Raw genomic sequence first — 20,542 nt, 5'->3', positions numbered from 1 at the left:
CATTAGACATTATAAGACCTTGATGCACATCATTTTGTTTTTCTGATTAGATTCAAAATGGCCGACTGGCGGCCATATGTCTGACTTGCTTTCACTGATTACGTTCAAATTTTAAATATTCATTATACAGATATATTGGTTTGACTATCCTTTTCAAAGTAGCTAACTGGTGGCTATTTTTGTGATAAAAAAATCCCCAAATATCAAGCATTTCTTGCATTTATGGATGGGTTTTGTTCAAACTTATAACATACTTTAGACATTACAGGTTCCTGATGCACGTCATTTTATTTTTCAGATTGGATTCAAAATGGCTGACTGGCGGCCATTTTGTTTTAATGATTGGGCTTCTAGAGCCATATCTCTTAAATGGGCAGGGCAATATCTCTCAATATGGACAAGTACTTGTTTGACGATCAGATACAAATGTCAATCATTTTAATGTTAAAAAATCATATTCCTGACATGGTTATATTCCAGTTATATTACTATAAACAAAACTATATATCTTAAATTTGATAACTAACAGGGACTGTGACATGCATGGCTTGTTATTCATGTGTATGTCGATTGCTCACTAATCCCATATCACCTGATCCAGTTACAAGTACTATACTCATAGGTAGTATCGTGATATTTCGTGATTTGTTGAATTGACAACCATGCAAGTCTGTATGTACGTGTCTGGATATGGGAGAGCATATTACCTGACCTACCTCAGTATCCAACTGTTTGCGGAGTATATCCAGGTCAATGATGGGCATTAATGAGGGCCTACCATGGGCACACTGGAATGGTAAATCACAATGTGACAAGGACCTGATCAGTGATGTGCACTCATGGTGGTCCAAAGCATCACCAAATTTGATTGCCCCTTGTAAAGAGAAATGAATCGGACACCATTATTATCATATACTAGTATTAAAGTGGCTTTTAATGAATACATACAGCATTTATGGCTGCAAACAGTTTCACTCATGGAAACAATTGGTGGGTCTACTACATACATGGCATTCACATCTTACCATGGCAGGCTTGTGAGTTCAACACTTTTGTGAGTGTCCTTGGCAACACAGCACATGCACCCGAGGTCTTCTGTAGCAAATCAATGTGCTCTTTCAATAATGTCTGAAACCAATAAAGACTTATTTGAAATGTGAATTAAAATAAATATACAAGTACATTAAGCATGAAAAGTATTAGTGATTAGCATGGCAAATCGATGTAACTCACCTTATGACACATACTTTAGTATGATCCACTATGGTATGTCATAAGCATCTATGCTAATTGGCCAGTTTAAATTCTCCCACAACCACACAGATACTTGAGATTGTGATATTAACATCATTTTCATTCAACTAATCAAAATGACCGCCAATAGCCGTCGTTGATGAAATATTACTAGCATCATACCTTTGCTTAGTTAATGGCAATCAATAGCTGACTGTGATGATTGTAGGTCCTAGGTAAGTGGCATATAGCAAGTGGAATGCTGCATAGATTCTAGGTGCTAGTGGAGTGGTGTATAGTCAGTAGACCTCTGGATAGATTCTAGGTATTAGTGGAATAGTGAAAAGCAAGTGGAATGCTGCATAGATTCTAGGTGCTAGTGAAGTGGGGTATAGTCAGTAGACCTCTGGATAGATTCTAGGCATTAGTGGAATAGTGAAAAGCAAATGGAATGCTGCATAGATTCTAGGTGCTAGTGGAGTAGTGTATAGTCAGTAGACCTCTGGATAGATTCTAGGCATTAGTGGAATAGTGAAAAGCAAGTGGAATGCTGCATAGATTCCATGTGCTAGTTGGGTGGTGTATAGTCAGTAGACCTCTGGATAGATTCTAGGCATTAGTGGAATAGTGAAAAGCAAGTGAAATGCTGCATAGATTCTAGGTGCTAGTGAAGTGGTGTATAGTCAGTAGACCTCTGGATAGATTCTAGGCATTAGTGGAATAGTGAAAAGCAAATGAAATGCTGCATAGATTCTAGGTGCTAGTGGAGTGGTGTATAGTCAGTAGACCTCTGGATAGATTCTAGGCATTAGTGGAATAGTGAAAATCAAGTGCAATGCTGCATAGATTCTAGGTGCTAGTAGAGTGGTGTATAGTCAGTAGACCTCTGGATAGATTTTAGGCATTAGTGGAATAGTGAAAAGCAAGTGGAATGCTGCACAGATTCTAGGTGCTAGTGGAGTGGTGTATAGTCAGTAGACCTCTGGATAGATTCTAGGCATTAGTGGAATAGTGAAAAGCAAGTGGAATGCTGCATAGATTCTATGTGCTAGTTGGGTGGTGTATAGTCAGTAGACCTCTGGATAGATTCTAGGCATTAGTGGAATAGTGAAAAGCAAGTGGAATGCTGCATAGATTCTAGGTGCTAGTAGAGTGGTGTATAGTCAGTAGACCTCTGGATAGATTCTAGGCATTAGTGGAATAGTGAAAAGCAAGTGGAATGCTGCATAGATTCTAGGTGCTAGTGAAGTGGTGTATAGTCAGTAGACCTCTGGATAGATTCTAGGCATTAGTGGAATAGTGAAAAGCAAGTGGAATGCTGCATAGATTCTAGGTGCTAGTAGAGTGGTGCATAGTCAGTAGACCTCTGAATAGATTCTAGGCATTAGTGGAATAGTGAAAAGCAAGTGGAATGCTGCATAGATTTTAGGTGCTAGTGAAGTGGTGTATAGTCAGTAGACCACTGGATAGATTCTAGGCATTAGTGGAATAGTGAAAAGCAAGTGGAATGCTGCATAGATTCTAGGTGCTAGTGGAGTGGTGTATAGTCAGTAGACCTCTGGATAGATTCTAGGTATTAGTGGAATAGTGAAAAGCAAGTGCAATGCTGCATAGATTCTAGGTGCTAGTAGAGTGGTGTATAGTCAGTAGACATTAGCAGAGAGGTGTACACATAGAATCCAGGCTAATAATTACTAGAAAACTTGATAAGCTAGATATTAATAAACACATAGATATTTGTGTAGCTTCCACGGTGTTAAACCCACCCTCACCTCAACAATTGATAAAGCCACTCGTTGTCGTCCTCGCTTTACTTCATTCACCTCCCTCTCCATCAGACATGCGGGTAAGGTGTGTATTTCAATGATGTCGCTACCAGTGATGTTAAATGTGACTCCTAATTTCTCAATGTTTGACTTGAACGCCTCCATTATCCGAATCTCCCCCGGTGTTAATATTATTGTAACTGCTGGTATTACCCGTGATGATCTGATCTTTCGGCTGATTGGATCCTCATCATCTTTACTGTCATCATAAACATCTTAAAATAAGAGTAATGATAAGTATTGCTGCTATGAACAATGAGGAATGTGAGCATGTAGTTCACAGATTACCAGCCTTAGAGAAAATATCACAAATGTATTGCAGAAATCAAGTATCTGCATTGACAAGATGTCAGGGTCAGAAGTTGATTTCAATTAACTTGATTCTGATTGAATTTTCAGCATCTTAGTTTAAATGTCGATGAAAATGGATGTGCATATGCAAGTCATTGTACATGGTCTTTGCTACATCATGAAGTCCACAGCCATGCATGCAGGACTTTTCAACCAACAAGTCAATTCAAAATTATTTGTGAAGCATTTACCATGACACCTATGTTTTAGACTTCTTCCTTCTTAATGTCTGTTGGCATTGTGTCCAAGCAAACTTTTCATACATCCAAGGTTAGTTATCTTGAGCATGTTCCGAAGGAAGATTCAAAACATGACAGAATAAAAATTAAATTAAATTAACCGCTGCGTGGCAAGTTCCAACATGCATGATCCATGGACGTCATAACAACTAATTTCAAGTTTATGGCTTAATTTACTAAGTTTAGAAGATAATACAATTTTAATTATCTCATTACTTTTTGAAAATTTTGTTTAAAACTAGTTCAGTGCCAAAATATTTTCATGCAGGAACGCCATATAAATTAACCAAATAAATATTACACCAGGCGAAGAAATAAACTGATCATGAAAACGGCCATTGCGTGAAATATTACTAAAATAGAAAATATTTGCATGATGGGAGCATTCTACAATTTCAATTATTATCCTCGGCCAAATATAGTGTGTACTTTTGATATGCAAATTTTCAATGATTGAACAGACAAACAGTGCCACAATTCTTCCAAGGGGTATTGTAATGTTCCAAGAGAAATTAGATAGGCAGATAGCAGTTTGCATGATCAGTTTATTTTGGCGCCCGTTGTAAATACTGATTCAGTTGAAATATTACTCATTTAAACAAGTTGGAATATGCATTACAGTGTTTTACCTGCAGTCAGTTGTTCCAGTCGAACACGTTCATGGGCAGCGTGCTGATCTATCAACACCAGTAAATTTGGTTCATCTGTTTTATCAGTGGTCTTCACTAAACATGCAATGAACTTATCGTCCACCTGACCACACATCTGTAAAAGATGAGATGAATAATTAAACACATGTACTGTTTGACCTGAACAGTTTAGACGTATGCCTTGCAGCATTGTGGTTGCATTAGTCTTAAAGAAAATTAGATAAAGATTGGATAACTGATAAACTGGACTACCAGAATGACACTGGACATCAGTTCCATTATGTACTACTAGTATTTTACAAGGACTAGGGAAATGACACACTTTCTTGTTTCAGAAGATTCTTTTGTCAATCGTAATCAACCTTTAGCGCATGTATTCAGAGCATTATTAAATAAATGGTAAATGTTGATCATGTATTTTGTTGTTGCATTATTGAATATCTTAAAACATTCATTATAATGTGATGATTAATTCTTTAAAAAATCGGTAGAAAGCTCAAAAGAAAATTATTATGCAAATTAGGTCATGGATAAATATAACTGAAAACTAATTAGATCGTTGCATTGTCGTAGAGTATTTGTGTACCAAGATTCATTGAAATAAGTACTTGAGATATTGATGGAAAAACTGAAAACTAATTATGCGAGTCAGGTAATTAATATGAACAGATTTGAGTGTAAAGCTAAAAAAAAAGGTCTGTGCAATGTAACACAGTTGAGACCATCTATGTACCAAGTTTCATTGAAATGTGATTAAAACCAAAAAAATTACGAATTATTATGCTAATTATGAAAATAATATGAACAGATTTTAATTCAAAATTAATCAGGTTTAAACATTGTCCTAGAGCAAATTGAAACTAGCAGCCTATTGGCTGAGATATCTCTGCTGTTATCCAATTAAAGAACTGAAGATATCGTCAGAAAATGAACAATATGTATAGTATTAAAGCAATCGGACTTGCTGTTTTCAACAAAAATTCGAAAATATTACTTTTTATCAAAAATATTCATTAAAATTAGATAATTGAAGAAGAAAATCATCACGAAATGAACAAATCTGAGAGAGGTCTACCTGTAGTACCTATGTAGTATATATAATATCAAAGCAATTAGACTTGCGGTTTTTAACAAGAAGTCGAAAATATCACTTTTTACCAAAAATTACAAAACATTCATGAAAATTAGAGAATTAAAGATATCATCACGAAATGAACAAATCTGAGAGAGGTTCACATGTAGTACCTACAGTACAGTTCTCGCGGAAGCTTTGGCTTTTGTGGCATCATTGTCGCCTACGCATGGCTTCATTGTCGCCTCAGCATCGCATCATTGTGGCATCAGCTTCGCGTCATTGAAAATTGAAGCTGTGTTCGCCTCGCTATTTTGTGGCATCATCGTGGCCTCAGCTTCGCAGTCTCATGGCATCAACATGGCATCAGCTTCAATTTATTGTGACATGAGTATGACCTCATTATTTGCACGCAGAAGGGCAGTAGACAAAAACATGTACAGAAGTTCGATATGTAATCGATTTGAAATTCAAGGCGAATAAAATATGATCAAGAGTAAAATGACATTTTAAAAAGATATCTTGTTTAATTATTTTAGTGTTGCGAGTATTGGGCACCAAAAACTTTGCGAAGTACATTACAATCGGCAAGGTGACGAGTTTCATATTGACTGGAAGGAAAATCGTGATAAATTCAAATCACACATGCAATCGTCGTTCTGATACAACACAATTTGCTGTATACGAAGTGAAACTGTTCTTGTCATAAAATTTACCTTTTTTCGCTCATTTTATTTGCTGCTAGAAGAGCAGATTCAGATTCCTCATTTCGGTGGTATTTTTCTATGTTTCGTTTAATTTTAGCCGAGTCCGACCCCATGCCCGGACTACTAAAACATGCAATACACACGTACGCCGCCTGGTGCGTCGGCGTCGTCGCCAGTCATCTTGATACAAAGTTCCAAAACAAGTGTGTACATTTCCAACATATAATTGGATGGTTGTGGTGGCGTCGGTCTGGTAAAATTTGACAACCAATTCTCAAAGTTAAGTCACGATCAGTGATCTGAGCTCAGTCTATACGTACTTTAAAAGTATTCTCACAAATATATTTTCGAATGAAAACGAGCCACATGCCCTGTAAAAAATCGAATAGCGCTTGACATGCAGAAATAATTTATTGGGCTTCAGAAAAAAAACGTGTCCATTTAGTGTGGCCGTAAATATTTGGTGACCAGCCGATGAACAATTTGAAAATCATGATTCACACGGAAGTCCTTCGATACTGAAAATCATCGACCCCAGGCTGGTTTACCTTATTTCCCAACTTGCAAAACTGATTTGTATCTCAGCCCTGTTTTTTTTTTTCTTTTTTTGAACTGAGGTAAAATCCCATCCGTTTGTCAAAATATACCGATGTTTTTCAGTGAATAATTGCGAAGCCTGTCACAGCACAAAAAAAAATTGTGAATCGACGATGGAGATTGGATGGTACGACGACCCTTCAATTTGCGTTAAATATGTTTTGTTACAACATCATTGATTGGCTGAGAGTCACCTGATCGGAGCACGACTTGGGTCACAGAACCATATTTGTCCGTATTATCAACAGGACTTTGCGAGAAAACCACACCCACATTTTCAACCATTTTAGCGCGGAAGTTGCCAACAAATGTCGAAAACTCGTGAATTTTATGAATTCGAATAAAATAAAGCTAGCGATTCGTAAGACTGGTTAATATTATATCCCCCGACGCTCTTCGATTTTTTTATTTCAAGGTGAGAAATGGATACTAGTAGTTGAAGTTCCATCGATTTCAAGGCGACTATTTAACCGCGACAACTCTACGCTCTGTTGTAGTTTCGCGAGGTAAAACAAAAATACAATAAATAGTACTTGTTTAATTATTTGGTTGTACAGCCCGCAAATTACGAGACATGATCCCCATGAACTGCGATAAATAAATGCTGATTGTGTTGAATGACGGACGTCGGGACCGTTTGGAGAAACAAATTACGGTCGGTAGAAATTATTAACGAAAGACGAGATTTTCCTAGGTATTTACGATCATACGGTCATATCAAATATATACAACATTGACAAATACACAAAGAGGTGTAATAGTAGGTCATTTTTATTTTAGCCTTAGAAATATTTTCTTTCACTCAGTCCACGTCCATGCGTGGGAATTCTATTTAGCTTCATGGTCCTTCGGCTTGTCTTCTGCTTGGGGGGAAACAACAATAATTATACAAATCGTAAACTCAACACAATCAGGAAAAGAAACCCAGACAACCATGTTGTACTTCTGTTGAATACATTTTGTAGCAGTGCGTCACGTCGGAATATTGTCTAAAATAAAATATTCAATCCCAGCCAAATCTAGGTCAAAGGGTCAGATTGCGTGCATATAATTATAGATAGTTAAAACAAAAAGTATTTGAACTTTTGACGGTTGTTCAACATCTATGCACGGTTACTAAACTAGTAACCGTGATCTATGAAAACCAGAAAATTTTTAGTAGTCCGAATTTTTGCACGGTCGAAAATAAAACGGAAATTGACCGGTCAAAAGCGGAAGCGGTCAAGAGGTTTGGAGGAAATGAGTACAGTACTTCTTTGTTTGATGAAGCGATGCTGATGCCACATTGTCGCCATAATGAGGCCACAATGAAGCGAAGCGATAATCGCCTAACTTTTTAATGTCGCGACATTGAAGCGATGCTGAAGCCATAACAATGCCATAATGATGCGATGCTGAAGCGAAGGTGAAGCTGAAGTGAAGCCAAAGCTTCCGCGAGAACTGTACTGTAGATATGTAATATCAAAGCAATTGGACTTGCAGTTTTTAACAAGAAGTCAAAAATATCACTTTTCACCAAAAATATTCATGAAAATTAGAGAATTGAAGATATCATAACGAAATGAACAAATCTGAGAGAGGTCCACATGTAGTATTTACATATGTAATATCTAAGCAATCAGACGGTTTTTAACAAGAAGTCGAAAATATAACTTTTTACCAAAAATTACAAAAATATTCACCAAAATTAGAGAATTAAAGATATCATCACGAAACGAACAAATCTGAGAGACGTCCACCTAAGGTACCTACATACCGAGTATCAAAGCATTTGGGGTAGCGGTTTTCAAGAAGAAGTCGAAAATAGCATTTTTGACCAAAAATGACAAAAACATTCGCTATAAATAAGACAATTGAACATATCCACACGAAATGAACAAATCTGAGAGAGAACCATCCAAGGTACCTTCCTAGAAAGTTTCACAGCTATACATTTTGTGGAAATTAAGAAGAAGTCGAAAATGTAAAGTTGAGAATGGCGACGACAGCGCCGCCGCCGACGGACAATCAGTAATACGCTAAAAATTGAAAATTGATTAATTATGCAAATTAGGTTATTATTATGCACAAATATTTACCCCCAAATTAATCAGGTCTCTGCATAGTCCTAGAGGATCTATGCCCAAAGTTTCATTGAAATGTGATGATTAGTACTTGAGATAGTGGAAAAGCCGAAAACTGACTAATCATTATGCAAATAAGTAATTAATATGCACAGATTTTCATCAAAAACTGATGTATGGTTCTTGAGATATCAGTGGAACAGACAGAAACACACACACAAACAAACACACTAACTGCATTGTGTGCTCCGCACACAGGAGTCAATAAACTGACGTGCATATCAGTTACATCACCTTGATGTTGTCCAGCATGGCCTTGGTGAATTTGTACTGGTTGATAGCTCCTCGTATTCTCACTGACTGTCTACTGACTGGCTGGTTGCTGGCATCAGAAATACAGCTTTCTGGTACTGCAAACATTGGGTTCTCCCACTCTGCAAACAATTCCGCTACATCTTTGCTTTCTGGAGGAGTGAAGTCAAAGTTACCCCGGTAACACTTGAACATTTTCAAGAACGTCTCACACTTTAAATGAGAAGTCAAATAAATGAATGAGTATTCACATATTTACCACTAATTTTGTTTGTTTTGTCATCTCTCCATTTTGAAGCCACATCTTCACTCTGTTTTACCAAGTGTTCATCCCATATGGTACCAATGGTTGACTTGTCTAACACAGCAACACCACCACCACCACTACCATCACCGGCATCATTACTCTGACTAATGTTAGAGTGGTCTTTCACAAGTGGCAAAAATGGTGTTGCATTATGGGATAGAAAAGGATGGACTCGATGCTGCTGATCTGACAAACAAGAAAATGTTGATAATCAGTTGATAATTTAGTAAATGTCTAGTAGAATCAGAAACATGGGGCCCAGGGGCACCGGAGTCCTTTGGAATTAAGTAGAACTTTGGTCTGGTAATTGATACAAATTAGTTACCGGTATGCATGGTTTGACTAAAATCTTATCAGAATTTGCATGTTCCATATTATCAGACTTGTTTCATCTGAATATGATGATCGCTTCTTGAGATATCATTTGAACAAGTTTCCCACACAGACAGACCGAGCGCTCATTTTGTGCACATTGCTGACATAAGCTCCCCTTTGTGCAGAGCACAACTGGAGCGAAAAATGACAACTGTTTTAAACAATATTTATTAACCTTTCTTTTGTCCAAATTACAATACATTTATTCAACTCAACTTTTTTAACAAAGTACAAGGCAGGATGGCTACAGGTATTTTAACAAAAGTCTGTTTTTTTTAAATAACAGTTTTTATAGCAATGCTTTATTTTTCTCTTAAAACATTTATTCAACTCAACTTTTTTAACAAAGTAGAAGGCAAGGCTGCTAACATTTATTCAACTAACTTTTTTTTGATAAAGTAGGTGGTAAGACGGCTACACACAAAATAGACTATTTTATCTTGTCGACAATCACGTTTCGTGTACTTCAAGCGTTCAGTCTGTCATGACATCACATGCGATGAAAGGTGGCTGGATGGAGCTGTTTTCCGAAAAGAAATGAAATTTCCCCCTCCCTGGCATTACAGCCAAAACAAGGTCAGCTTGGACGTTCAGTTGCGAGACGTATAAAAAAACGTAGCCAGTGATACATTTGGAAAATAAAATTACAAAATAAACGCAATCAGAGGGGCCGACCAAGCGCGTTGCAAATAAATAGAATGCGTTGTGACAAAGTCTCCCCAGCCTCTTTCACTCACGCAATATACTTATGCTATTTACCAACGCATTTATATTGACGAAAAACACCACCACAAAAATGTAAATCAGGCTTGTAATTACTAGTAACTCAACTCGAACGCAATAGTCATCACTGTAAAAGTGGATAAATTCAAACCAGCCAGCTCATGACCAGAGACGTCCGGTCGTCTTCGTTGATAATTCGCCAATTCACCATAATCGTGGTGGTAAACTGTTTAGCTGATTTTTCAAAAGATGGATATTCAATTCATTTTTCGTCTTAGCCTTGTCTTTTCCTCTTAAACGTCGTAGTCCGCTTCATTGAATGTTTAGTTTGATAATTGATAAACATATATTCAGTGTGAGACTGTTGCTTTCAAGTTGTGTTAATGCAAAGATGATTTAAACTTGTCCTTTCCGTTGTCAACGTATTCAATATACGGAAATAGCATGTGTGTGCGTTTGCGTGAGTGAAAGATGCAGGTGAGATTTCTCGTCGCAACGCGTACTATTTATTTCCAATGCGCGTGGTCGGCGCCTTTGATTGTGTTTATTTTGTTCTTTCGTTCGCGAAATCTATCGCTGGCACCGTTTATTTTGTGATGTCTCACAACTGAATGTCCAAGCTGACTTTGATTTGGCTGTATTTAATAAAGTACATTAGTCTTTACAACTTTTGGATATATATCAACATAATGCTATCGTCGACGCTCGAGTTCGTTTTTTTCTTCAAAATGTTTAATTTGAAAACGACAAATTGACAACATCGAGTCGCGTTTCGATCGGTTTTTAGGATTCACGGGGCCAAGGAAACAATGTCAGTACCTACCGATGATGTTGAATAATATTGTTGTGTTTACCCACTGACATGATTGACCGCATTAGGATTTCGTGTGCTTCGCACAGACCATGAAGCTAAAAAAAAAACTCCAGGCACAGACCACCCACGCTCAGGTGAAGCGAACGGTACTCGTTGAAATATATGCCTAGCCATGTGTACGCTACCCTACAGTTTTTAGCGGCCGGAACATTTACACAGGGCTGTGAAATGCCATACTGTTAGTACCGGTTTAATATTCTCTCAGTGAAACTCCGTAAAACATGTCAGTACCTTCCGATGATGTTGAATAATAGGTTTGCGCTCAGACACGACTAACATGATTGACCGCGATTTCACACGATTTCATGTGCATTCGCACAGACCATCCACGCTCAAGCGATGCGACGGTAATCAGTGCAATGTCGCACTATCAGCACCGGTTTAATATTTTCTCAGTGACACGCCGTAAAACATACTTATCTTCTAAATGCACTCCATGATGCAAGACACCCGGGATACGCTAGGAGTTATTACTAGCATTGTATCGAGGTTAACCTTGAACACACATTTCTGTACCTCGTGCACAGAGTTCTGGGTAAATCAAGTGCGCATACTCATTTTCAGCCAATCAGGCGTGCCGTAACAGCGAGTATTTCCTTGATTTACCCAGAACTCTGTGCGAATCCCCCTTGATTCTGGCTGCTGGCCATTTTCGTTCATGAAATCGTCGGATATCATCAGAAAACGCGGGATTTGTGCAGTTTTGAATAAAACCAAGTTAGCGATTATGAACAATGGTTATTAACGTAACACCTGATCCCCTCTAAAATTTTTGTTTCGCATTTTAAGGTAAGAAATCGACATTTGAAACCGACAGGGTGTCGATTTACTAGATGCCGTGTTTCACAACTTGTTTATTTATATACGTATAGCGGATGATTTTTTTGTTGAAAATTAGTATTTATTGATTTTCAGCCCCCAAGTGACTGTGACCTCGTGTATTTATTCCATCATGATTCGATGAATAGCCGTATGTGATTCATAGCTCTCTTGTCGCCGCCCGACTTTTTTATTGCTCGACGGTATTAGTCGGCCCCAGAGGCGACTGACAAGATACAAAACCATACTACGAATATAAATAAAAATGTAAAAATCAGTTGTCAGTCGTACAAAAGAGCTATGGAATCGCAGCTATGAGTATAGCCTCTGGTTGTTGCCTGTCAGTGCCTAGTTCGCACAGCAAGTGTTCAATTCGTCCAATAACACACACTACTTTATTAAGACAGCGCCCATGTAATCACAAATACACATCAGGCATTGTATTCTATCAAAACAATTGTTATACTGTAATTTTCAGTGCGAAATTTGAAACATCGAATCACACTGCCATATCGCCGAATGGTCGTTTTATGCGTAACTGCGCATGCGTGATAAATTCAAATTAGTACTATTTAATCTATCATTAAACGAATAATTTATGCGATAAACTATCACAACATACATGAACACATCAAATAATATACATTCTTTATTATGAAACTACAATTTGATAAGAGAAGTGTGTATCAGGAAAAATAACACAAAATGTTTACTATGCAAATTGTGCCACTCACCATGTATGGTAATTGGACAGAGATTACCTACACTAGAAAAGCCTGATTTTGGGGGGTTTTTGGGCCAAAAAGTAGTTTTAAAATGATTCAAGCCAAATAAAAAAAAAATGCCCTGGAGATATTCACACAAGCTATCATGATGCCAAGTTTCAGAAAAATAGACTGAAGGGTTTTTGAGATATCTTTGTCTACAGCACACGGACTACGGCCTACGGCTTACAGATCGTGATAGCATTAGTCCGTTGGACCGTTGGTCCAAAGGACTAAAAAAAAATGTTCAAATTAGAAACAAGCAGCCTGTCGGCTGAGATAGCTCCGCTGTTAGCAATGCACATGGCAATTAAAGAACAGAAGATATCATTAGAAAATGAACATTATGCATAGTATCAATGCAATGGGACTTGCTGTTTTCAACAAGAATTCAAAAATATCACTTTTCACTAAAAATGACAAAAATAATCATCAAAATTAGATAATTGAAGATATCACCACGGAATTAACAAATCTGAAAGAGGTCCACTTGTAGTACCTATATATGTAATATAAAAACAATCGGACTTGCGGTTTTCAACAAGAAGTCGAAAATATCACTTTTTACCAAAAATTACAAAAATATTCACCAAAATTAGAGAATTGAAGATATCATCACAAAATGAACAAATCTGAGAGAGGTCCACATGTAGTACCTATATATGTAATATCAAAGCAATCAGACTTGCGGTTTTTAACAAGAAGTCGAAAATATCACTTTTTACCAAAAATGACAAAAATATTCACCAAAATTAGAGAATTAAAAATATCATTACAAAATGAACAAATCTGAGAGAGGTCCACATGTAGTACCAATATATGTAATATCAAAGCAATTGCACTTGCGGTTTTTAACAAGAAGTCGAAAATATCACTTTTTACCAAAAATTACAAAAATATTCACCAAAATTAGAAAATTGAAGATATCAACATGAAATGAACAAACCTAAGAGAGGTCTACCCAAGGTACATATACACCAAGTATCAAAGCATTCAGGCTTGTAGTTTTCAAGAAGAAGTCGAAAAAGTAAAACATTGACACGGACGACGACGACGGACAATCACTCATATGATAAGCTCCGCTCGACAAAGTCGACAGCGGAGCTAAAAAGATACATACTGGCAACAAAATTATGAAGGAAAATGCATAATATTGACAACTACCAACCAGATACTACATTACCTTAAAATACTGGTTTAATTCTTACCTGGCAATTTCATAGAAGTACATATCGTACTGCTTGTCCCCATCTCTGACTGCTTCCTTGTCTCTGGTGGTTGTGTTTCTTCTTTACTTGGTGGTACAAGTCTTGTCAGTCCAGTCATTAGATCAACATAAATCCTTTTGCCAAGAGAAACGTCAAATTTGCTGATCCAATTATGACCCAATTCTTCTATATCACTGAAAGTAACATTGTTGTTGCAGTTTTCATTATCTATTGCAGTAGCAGAGACTTTGTGCACAGCAATGTCAGGCATTGAAACATCGTAGGGCATGGTATGTTGACTATCACCTGCATCCAAGTCATCGGCTACTGAGGAAGGTTCGTCATCAACATTTGTAAATCCCTTTTTGTTTTGGTTCACACCATTACAACTATCGGTGGGGACAGAGTTGATAGGATCTCCCTCAAACACTGGCAACAATTCTGCGGTTTCCATCTTTGGTATTACATCAATAGTAACCATGGCGTCATTCATCTGATTATCTATGTCATCCGAAAAATGATGAGATTGTGTAGGATTCTCTTTTTCTGTCAGCAGTGTCACCGTGGATATATCCTGGATTGACTCCTCAAATTCAACACTGGATTGGATTGTGAAATTATTTTTTCCATTCTGTAGAAACAACTTGCCTTTTTCACTGATATCTGTAGGTTTTGTATCCATCAATGTATGCTTGGTGTGTGCAGTAACATCTTGAGTTGAAGTAACACTATCAGTACGTCTTTGGGGACTACTTTCATTTTTTTCTATTCCAGAAGCACCATTGTTAAATGTCTGAATGAAACTCTCTGTGGTTGCAAACCTTTTAACTGCAGGTTGTGGAAATCTCGCAACCTTAGCATATGCAACTGCATCATCATCACTGTACATTCGTTTCTGCGTTAATTTCTGCCTCAATTTTCTCAGATCAGGCTGGGGTGCAACTTCCTTTTTCTTCAATGTCTCTATTGTTGGTATTGTGCTCTCTGCGGAGTTTAACGCTCCTGTATCTGTAGTCTCTTTCCCTGATTTACCTGCACTATCAACTTCTATTGTAGCTACAGCCTCATTCTGTAACAGACTTGCATTGCATGGCTTCTCAGGCTGTCCTAGATTGGATTCTTTTGTGTGTGATTTGGCAGCAGGGAATCTACTCCTCAAACCATGGGAAAATGTTGCCCTCAACATCACAGGAAAGTGCTCAGAGTCCCTAGCTACTTCAGATCCAGAATATTTACTCTTGGTTTTGTCAAGTCGAGAGATATTCCTGAAAAACTTACTAATTCTCTTTGCTGAATCTGTTCTACCAGAGTTTGATACTGTTTGCTTGAACTGGTGCAAAGAGCTGGTGTGACTATAGCTGTTCAACCCTATAATGTTACAGGAACTCATTGACTTTCTTTCAGTAGCTGGTTTAAATCGAGACTCTCTCAATTTGTCGTACATCATTTTCACAGATGAAGACTTTATCTTTTTGTTGTGAGAAATGGTGTGCGGTTCCTGATAATCACAAAGTTCCTCAGCCAAGTCTGATACAAGCTGCGTTGATTTGCTGCTACTTATGATGACTTCACTATCGCCATGGCATAATTTTGTTTGCAGCGGAAACTTATCAGGTGGACCTGCTACATTACATGTTTTTGTGAGTGCAGCCAAATTCGGAGACTTAGTTAGCGAGTTGATTTGATGTTGCATGCTGGTCACTGTTTTATCATCACATGATACTTCATCTGATTTGTTTGGAAAGTCTGCACTATTTTTCTTTCCATCATTGAATTTGCAGCCATGGCTTTCGTCACTTTTGATATTACTTTGCATTTCTAAAGTTTTGGCATCTCCATCACATTCAACAACCTGAGCAATGTTACTATCTGTATTACTAGTATTGCCATCGTTTGCTCCATCCTCTTCATCATCTACCTCATTATCCCCCTCATCTTCAGTTTGTTTGAATAATTCATTTAAATATTGTTTAAAAGGTCTCCTGACTATGTTGGACTGCAAGGTTGATCTCAGATTTTCTGTGGAAATATCCTTACCGTACCTGTGTGTAGCATTTCTTGCAAACATGCTTAAATTGTACTTGGGCTGATCATAATCGCCAGACAATTCTTCCTCATAGACATCGTCACTTTTTTGATTGCAAACTGTGTTGTTCTCTTCATCATTGAGCAATGCTTCCAGCTCCGTCAGATTATTTGGTATTTCTAATTTCATGGTCAAATTCTCCCTTTTCAAGAATTCAAGAATAAAATTTTCGAGACACAGTAATATTCCGTCCCAGTCTTTAAACTCGACCAATGTCTTAGAGGGTTCCAGGCAGATGTCATATTCAGACAATGGGCACTGGATATTTAGGACAAACATTGGGTGTAAATCTGAACCACGCGACGGACTGGGTATTTCACACATCCCAGTCTCTGTTGATTTGTCTGCAAAGTTAGTACCGTTAAGAGTGGCTCTGCTTTTCACAATCACAGACTTTGAGAGCAGCACATTGACCACTTTATGCAGTTTTGTTTTCAAAAGTAGTCGACCATTGACATATATAAATTGTATGTTTTTATTTGTGTGACCATCCGTACCAATGTGACCAATAATTGTAAACTCATTATAAGAATATTGCATTTCTTTCATGATCCGTGCCTTCCCGACACCGAAAAGCTGACCAAAAGTACCAAGAATAGAGTCTGATTTGTGTGTTTGTAAGGTCTTAACTCCAGTATAATCATTTCTTAATGACAAAGAAACAAATGGTCTCATGAGAGCAATGCCTTCCAAACACTGACGGACTCTCTCAAACTCTAACACTGGCGACATCGTTTTCCTCCTCACGGGTAAGTTATAGAAGAAATCATGTACAGTTATAGTTGTACCCTGACTTGGCCTCAGCTTTTCTGCTTTGAAAACTTCCAGCGGTTTACCATTTTTAAATAGCTTACAGTAAGTGCAGTTGGACGATTTTGCTTTTGAGACAATCTCCAGGACCCCGGTGACATCACATATGCTTGCTAAAGCCTCGCCTCGAAAGCCATAGTAGGACAAGTTTTCTAAATCTTGAATGTTGTGACATTTGCTTGTCGCATATCTCTGCCCGATTAGTTTCATCTGCTCAACTGTAATACCAGTGCCATTGTCGATAACATGGACCTTGTAGCATGGGATGTCGACTCTGACAGCGATACAGGTAGCATTTGCATCTATACTGTTCAACACTAATTCTTCTACGCACTGAGTCAATGATGTGATAGCGATGCCCGATCTCAAACGAGATCTCACTTCATCTGATAAGGGTTGGATTGTGGATGCCATCACCTTTGATACAGGCATATCTAGAATATATTGAGATTAGAACAATGTTAAGTACCTGTTGGTGGTTTTGGTTGCAGTTATACTCCCAGAATCTGAATCCAGTCAGAATCTACATGTACTTATTTATTTCGCATTTTTTTTTTAGCTACCGGTACTCTCAATTTATTTTTATTTTTAACAAGCTATTGAGAATGTCACAGCCCCTCTGTTCTTGTATATCAATACATGAGAAATAGAATGTCAACATATATATGCTCCTTTTTTATCAAGTGCATGTACCAGTTCTACACTTAACTAATGCCATGGACTGCCAGATAATTTAAACATGTGTGAGTCTCAAATGTCTATGCACAGGGAGTTGGACAAACTCAAGTGTATTTTAATAAATTATTAAATAATAAAATATTATATAACTTTTCTTTTACCCCCCCCCCCCTTCCCCATATCGATTTCAAGTAATCACTGATCTTTGTTTATACCACTCTTTCCGCGATACGCGCTAATGTTATATGCAAATTTTAACGCGCGATGTAGACACATCCTATTATAGTAAAATATCCCAAGGGTTGAAACGCGCCAGGACTGTGGCATGAGCACAACCGTAAATCGGGTGGGCATTTAATTTATTCATGAGATGCATTAATAAACAAGAAATGCTGCGCGCGAAATTTAAATCCGGCGAGTGTAATCTCCGACGCGACGCAACTTCAATGAATCAGTGACTCTTCTGTAAAATGGTTTCTACTTGATAATACATATAATTTTCTACGGTAGTCTAAATAAAAGCGTCGCGTCATCACATAAGATTATCGAGCATAACCTTTAACCTTTAAGAACCCAATATGATTCGTGGAAAAATTGTTTACTTCTGATGTGACACAGCAATATACGAGTCATTCTTTGCGATAGAGGTCAAAGATCGCAACATCCAGTTTCCGGTTGTGCTCCTGCCATGTCGCTCGATCGCAATAAGTTTTAATTTGTCATTACATATATGTACAGAAAACGAACTTTGAAGGTTCGAATGCGTGATTTTATACCACAGTCCTGGGGCGTTTCAACCCTTGGGATATTTTACTATAATAGGGTGTGTCTACATCGCACGTTAAAATTTGCATATAACATTAGCGCGGAAAGAGTGGTATAAACAAAGATCAGTGATTACTTGAAATCGATACCAGGAAGGGGGGGGTAAAGAAAAGTTATATAACATTATATTATTTAATAATTTATTAAAATACACAAGTTTGTCCACCTCCATGTGGTCTATGTTGGCAAAATGTAAACATATACTAGTATCACAATTCCAAATTACAGTGCATTGTGGGATAGTTATGTCAGTTATTGCAGGAGCAGACAAGTTTTATGACAAGAAGAGTTGTATTTGATCCAACAATACATTATGACTTGGAATTGTGATATGGTCTATGGCTGCCGGTCAAAATTTTATTGTGACACAAATCAACTGTTGCTGGAACACGACTGTCTGTGCACCAAGTTTGGACCAAATTGAACTGCGTGAATTAGAGATACAAGCCAAATGTGCAAAAAAAAAGCCATATTGCATAGAATCTTGACGAAAAATCAATTTGCATCTTTGTGAAATAATATTCTGCCTCTACTCTTTGTTATATTACTAAGTTATAGGACAGAAAACAAAAATAAGTATTTTGGATGAACAAAATTGCCACCAGTCGGCAAATTTTGAAAAAATTTGAAAAATAATGAATGTGCCTCAGTATGACAACATGTGCGTTCGGGCCAAACGTTAATTATTCATTAATGGAGTCAATTTGTATACTTTTCTTGATTTATAGGTAAGGCTTTGGCGAAATTTGAAAGAGCAACTAATATTCTTCAACCTGGTATTTTTTATAGATTTTATTTTTCATTCTGTTTGTCTGTTTTTTCCAGTTTAAAAAATATGAGCTCGCTGGAGCCTTCATCCCTTGTCTATTTCTTACACAAGTTCCCAGCCGATACCCCCCCCCCCCTGCTCATAGGGAGTGCGTATAGTTGTTCATAGTTGCTGGGCTCCCTGTGGTGAAACATGCTCACTCGAAATGAGATTAGGGAATCCTTGTTGTTAGCGGTGCGCAACTTTTTTTCTCGAAACAGATGAGTAGCATTTTAAAATCGAGAGGTAATATTTTTACATACACGTGTCTAGAACTTTTTGTTTACACTTTCCTTTTTTCAATTTTTTAAATATAGCAGTAGTGTATTTCAATCTGATTAAAACAAGATCCTAGTTTGGGCTTTTTTTTTTAAATAATATCAATCATATTTTTTTCATATACATGTATTCTATTATTTTTTTTTTTTTTAATTTATTTGCTGGTGTTCTTTTTTAAGCCCACCTTTCGCGATTTCCAAAACTTTAAAAAAATAGGAGCAGATAAATTTTTTTTAAAAATAATAGATTATATGAAAAAAAATATGAATGATATTATTTTAACAAAGGAAAAAAAAAGCCCAAACTAGGATCTTATTTTAATCAGATTGTAGTGTATTTATTTCCATAAAATGTTTTGCAGTGTCAACAAATTTGTTTCGTACACAGTCAGCATTATCATCAGCTAATTGTCTGAAAATTCGAATACTGCCGTGTTACAAGAAATGTAGCCAGTGGATCGTTGTCAGATTCGGATGCAACATTGCAATATTATTTATCTGATTAAGATCATAGACTCTAAAAAAGGGTCTAATGGTCAGGTGTAACATGGAGGTCTATTTTTACCTCCATGGGTGTACGAATTCGTGACCACAGACTGTAAAGGACTAACTGACTTTTACAGTCACCGACATACACCATTGCAGAAAGCGTATTTGTTTGTAAATATTATTAGACACCATCGATGGTACCAAATCAAATGGCGAGTGCTATGTTATTTGTCATTAGAACTTACGAGAGTCATTGTTAGGTTGGTGATTCCATTCGTATCATGTTCAATCCACCGAATTTTCTCTATAAACACGGCATACACAGCGCACATCCATTGTCGTGTGATTTTGTGTTATCTACTTCACAACAGGGCACAAGTTCAATTGTATACAAGCAAAACCGAAGACGTACTCGCGTGCCACCATGTTTTCAAGCGTTTTAAAAAGA

General features: G+C 37.3%; 1 protein-coding gene across 3 annotated transcripts in view; it reads right to left on the bottom strand.

Moving 5' to 3' along the window:
• LOC100375350 (DNA mismatch repair protein Mlh3-like) overlaps window positions 1–20,542 on the bottom strand; it is a 21,630-nt gene extending 1,088 nt beyond the window's left edge. Inside the window, exons 1-8 of one of the 3 annotated variants that reach the window (XM_085492164.1) lie at window positions 20,340–20,542; window positions 14,121–17,450; window positions 9,310–9,543; window positions 9,033–9,202; window positions 4,279–4,414; window positions 3,006–3,274; window positions 1,026–1,128; window positions 708–874 (exon numbers count right to left, since the gene is read on the bottom strand). In XM_085492164.1, the coding sequence (XP_085348290.1) occupies window positions 708–874; window positions 1,026–1,128; window positions 3,006–3,274; window positions 4,279–4,414; window positions 9,033–9,202; window positions 9,310–9,543; window positions 14,121–17,448 (4,407 nt within the window). In that variant the 5' untranslated portion in view covers window positions 17,449–17,450; window positions 20,340–20,542. Of the gene's footprint in view, window positions 1–707; window positions 875–1,025; window positions 1,129–3,005; window positions 3,275–3,661; window positions 3,690–4,278; window positions 4,415–9,032; window positions 9,203–9,309; window positions 9,544–14,120; window positions 17,451–20,339 lie in introns of those variants that run through there. The other 2 variants (XM_085492171.1, XM_085492177.1) reach the window with 2 other exon arrangements.

This window comes from Saccoglossus kowalevskii, chromosome 2 (genome assembly GCF_978046115.1).
Source record: "Saccoglossus kowalevskii chromosome 2, keSacKowa6.1, whole genome shotgun sequence".
Taxonomy (NCBI): domain Eukaryota; kingdom Metazoa; phylum Hemichordata; class Enteropneusta; family Harrimaniidae; genus Saccoglossus; species Saccoglossus kowalevskii.
This window is presented reverse-complemented; position numbering and strand designations above follow the sequence as displayed.